This window comes from Gossypium arboreum, chromosome 11 (assembly GCF_025698485.1).
Source record: "Gossypium arboreum isolate Shixiya-1 chromosome 11, ASM2569848v2, whole genome shotgun sequence".
Lineage (NCBI taxonomy): Eukaryota > Viridiplantae > Streptophyta > Magnoliopsida > Malvales > Malvaceae > Gossypium > Gossypium arboreum.
The window spans coordinates 61,656,164-61,659,332 of record NC_069080.1 but is presented as its reverse complement, the minus strand read 5'-3'; the positions used below and the strand labels follow the sequence as shown (position 1 = coordinate 61,659,332).

Below are 3,169 nucleotides of genomic sequence, written 5' to 3'. Positions count from 1 at the left end.
GATTGGTATAAATTAAAAATTTCACTTATTTAATTACAATAAAAATTCTAGATATGATGTTAAAATTTTAAAATAATTAAATCAAATAATATTTAAATAATTTAATATAATTATACATAAAATATATTTTAATTTTAAATATATTTAATAATTAATATATTATTTATAAATTTAATTATACATGAAATATTTTAAAATTTTAAAATAATAAATAGTGTTTAAATAATTTAATATAATGCTTAAAATTCAAATTTAATAATTTACGGTTCAAAACATAAAACCCAAAAGTTGATGGAAGAAAGAAACCTTTTTCCGCCTAAAAATGAAACCACATAGTGAATTTCATACCCGACAACTTTTCTTTTTTCTTTTTTTTTTTTCTGAAAATATCCGACAACATTAACGTGGGAAAGGAAATACAGCATCTGGGATCCAAGATTTCCCATTACACGACAAACATCACATGACCAAACTGTGGCAGATCAACAAAATCAAACCTTACCCCCCCACTCCTCATCATTATTATTGTTCTAATTATTACATTAATTAATACGGTACACAAGACTAATCGGTAATCACATGGTAAAGCTAGACTTGCGATCATGCAGATCATCAGGAATCTCCGATGGACAGTAGTTCCTGATGGCAGTGAGGGTGTAGGGTGAGGTGTCTAGCGCCAACCATTGCTCCACCGTGAACTGCTGCTGGCTACAAGGTGTATGGACTCCTGTCATGGTGACCTCCACGTAGTTACAGTACCATCCATGGCCCGTACCCGACCCATCCGAGGTCAAGTTCATGGAACATACAGGGGCACCCAAGCAACGACCCCTACCGGAGAAAATGTCCAAGTTACCCCTCTCGAAATAGTCGTGTCCTGGCTCCATTAACCCACCCCATGTTTCCAGGTTGCTGATCTCGACGGACTCGCCGTAGGCATCTTCGAGTTTTAGGCTGATGATGGAGTCGGTTCCGCCTTTGATGATAGATCCCGTTCTTATGTACACCGAATATACACAATCTTCATCGTCCTGCATGCAAGGGAGGAAAGATAAAGAGGTTAGAGATGGGGATGTGGATGTGGATGTGGATGTGGATGTGGATGTGGATGTGGATGTGGATGTGGAGGGAATTATAGGGGTTGTAGAAGGGTACTTACGGCGACTGCGGTGGTCGAGAAAGAGAATAGGAGGAAGAAAGAGAGTATCAACTGCGCTGGGATCGCCATTGTGTTTAAAACTTTTTGATGTTCCTTGGAATGATAATTATACTTGTTGTGTATAAATAAATGCAAGTTTTGGACGGCATGCTCTTTTGTAATATAATTATATTTGTCAGAAAAGATGGATCTAATACAATCAATTACATTAAATGAATACCAATAATTTTGTTTGCCCTTAGATGATGATATGTTTATTTAAAATATAATTAAATAAATCCATTTTTAAAAATTTAAATGATAAGTTTGATTAAGTAATAATATATAAAATGTAAATTACTCCACAATCACTTAATTTTTAAGGTATTTTTATTTTTGTTATTCAAAATATATTTTTATAATTTTATCACTTAACTTTTAATGTGTTTTTATTTTAGTACTCAAGCGTTAAATCTCTAATAGCATTTGATTGTACACACTCCATTATATTTATATTTTTATTTTAGTCACATAAAAAATATCTTTTTTTTAGCATTGATTGTGTGACACCTCAAAACTCGGTCCAAAAGTTTCGACTGAATTCTAGAGATCACATTGACTGTCAAAATGACCCAAAGCAGAACGGCGATCAATTTATGAAAACTCTTTATGAAAATCTTTTTCCTTAGCAATTTACAAACATTAAACCCTTTTTATCACTTCAAACCAATTTAAAATCAAGTTACTAATTATATATTAATTTTGTAATCAAATTAGAGTTGTAACTTGAGAAAAATTGAAACCCTAAATTAGAATTGCAACGAAAAAATTAATGTCTTCTTTTAATAGAAAACCCATAGATTGTTACCTTAAAAATTATATGTTTATAAAATGAATAATAATAACTTGGTGAAATTAAACCCATGCATGGCATCCAAAATTTTTAAACCAAAACCAAATAACCATAACCCATACCACAGTTTATATAATCGACTTACAAATTGATTAAAATTACCATATTAAACTTATGGAAAACTTATTTATACCAACCCAACACGAAACATTCTAAGACCTCCGATGTGCCGTGTCCGAAACCAAGCTACATGAACTACAGTAAAACCTCTATAAAATAATACTCTTGGGACCCGAAAAAATTATTATTTTATCGAGGTTATTAGTTTATGATAAATGAATATTTTATTAATTTATCGATAAATTAATATTTATTAATTTAGAGAATATTTCATACTTTATGCATGAGTTTTTTGTTATTATCAAAATCCAATATGCATGTAGGTGCAATGAATCAAAGTTAATTGGTTCATGTAAATTGATTCATGTAACAAAAAAGAAAAAAATGTTAATGGTTTCAAAATCCAATACGTATAAAAAGATTAAAAATTTTATTATAAATAAACACATATACGTATCAAAATATTATAATTCATATAATCTTTTCCTTCATGGCTTTCCATTTGAAAGGTGTAAAAAAGTCTACATTGACAGGTGAGATGAGAAAAGCATTATGTGAGTACAAAAACAAGCATCCCTCTTCAAGTAAAAAAGATTTGCAATATTGGGTTCAACAAACATTTGAATCTCTTTGTTAGCCAATCAACAATATCAAACTCTTAGAAGGGCATCTGAATATTTGTCAAAAGAGATAAAGAATAGCAATGTTAAAAGGCACAAATTAGCCAAATATCCCGAATTAGAGAAGGTATTGTATGAGTGATTTCTCCAATATCAAAAGAAAGTAAACATGACTGGAGAAATGATTCAAGCCAAAGCAAAAGAGTTTCTACAAAAAATTCATGGCGATGCAAATTTCGAATTTAACTTCTCAATTTTTTGGCTAGATTCGTTTAAGGCAAGACATGGGATTAAGTCTTATAGAAGATTTGGTGAAAGTGGTTCAGTTGTTAAGGAGAATTGTAACACCCCTCACTCGTATCCAACGCCGGGACAAAGTTCGAGCCGTTACCGGACTTAAACTTTTACCAACATACCTAACCGGGTCACTAAATTTCG

General features: G+C 31.4%; 1 protein-coding gene across 1 annotated transcript; it reads right to left on the bottom strand.

Moving 5' to 3' along the window:
- Nucleotides 1-307: 307 nt before the first annotated feature.
- LOC108474280 (PLAT domain-containing protein 3-like) lies at nt 308-1,336 on the bottom strand. Its single transcript, XM_017776241.2, has 2 exons — nt 1,160-1,336; nt 308-1,031 (listed from the first exon to the last, which is right to left on the bottom strand). Exons 1-2 carry the CDS (start codon nt 1,226-1,228, stop codon nt 576-578), a joined length of 525 nt encoding a protein of 174 aa, XP_017631730.1. The 5' UTR covers nt 1,229-1,336; the 3' UTR covers nt 308-575.
- Nucleotides 1,337-3,169: the final 1,833 nt, after the last annotated feature.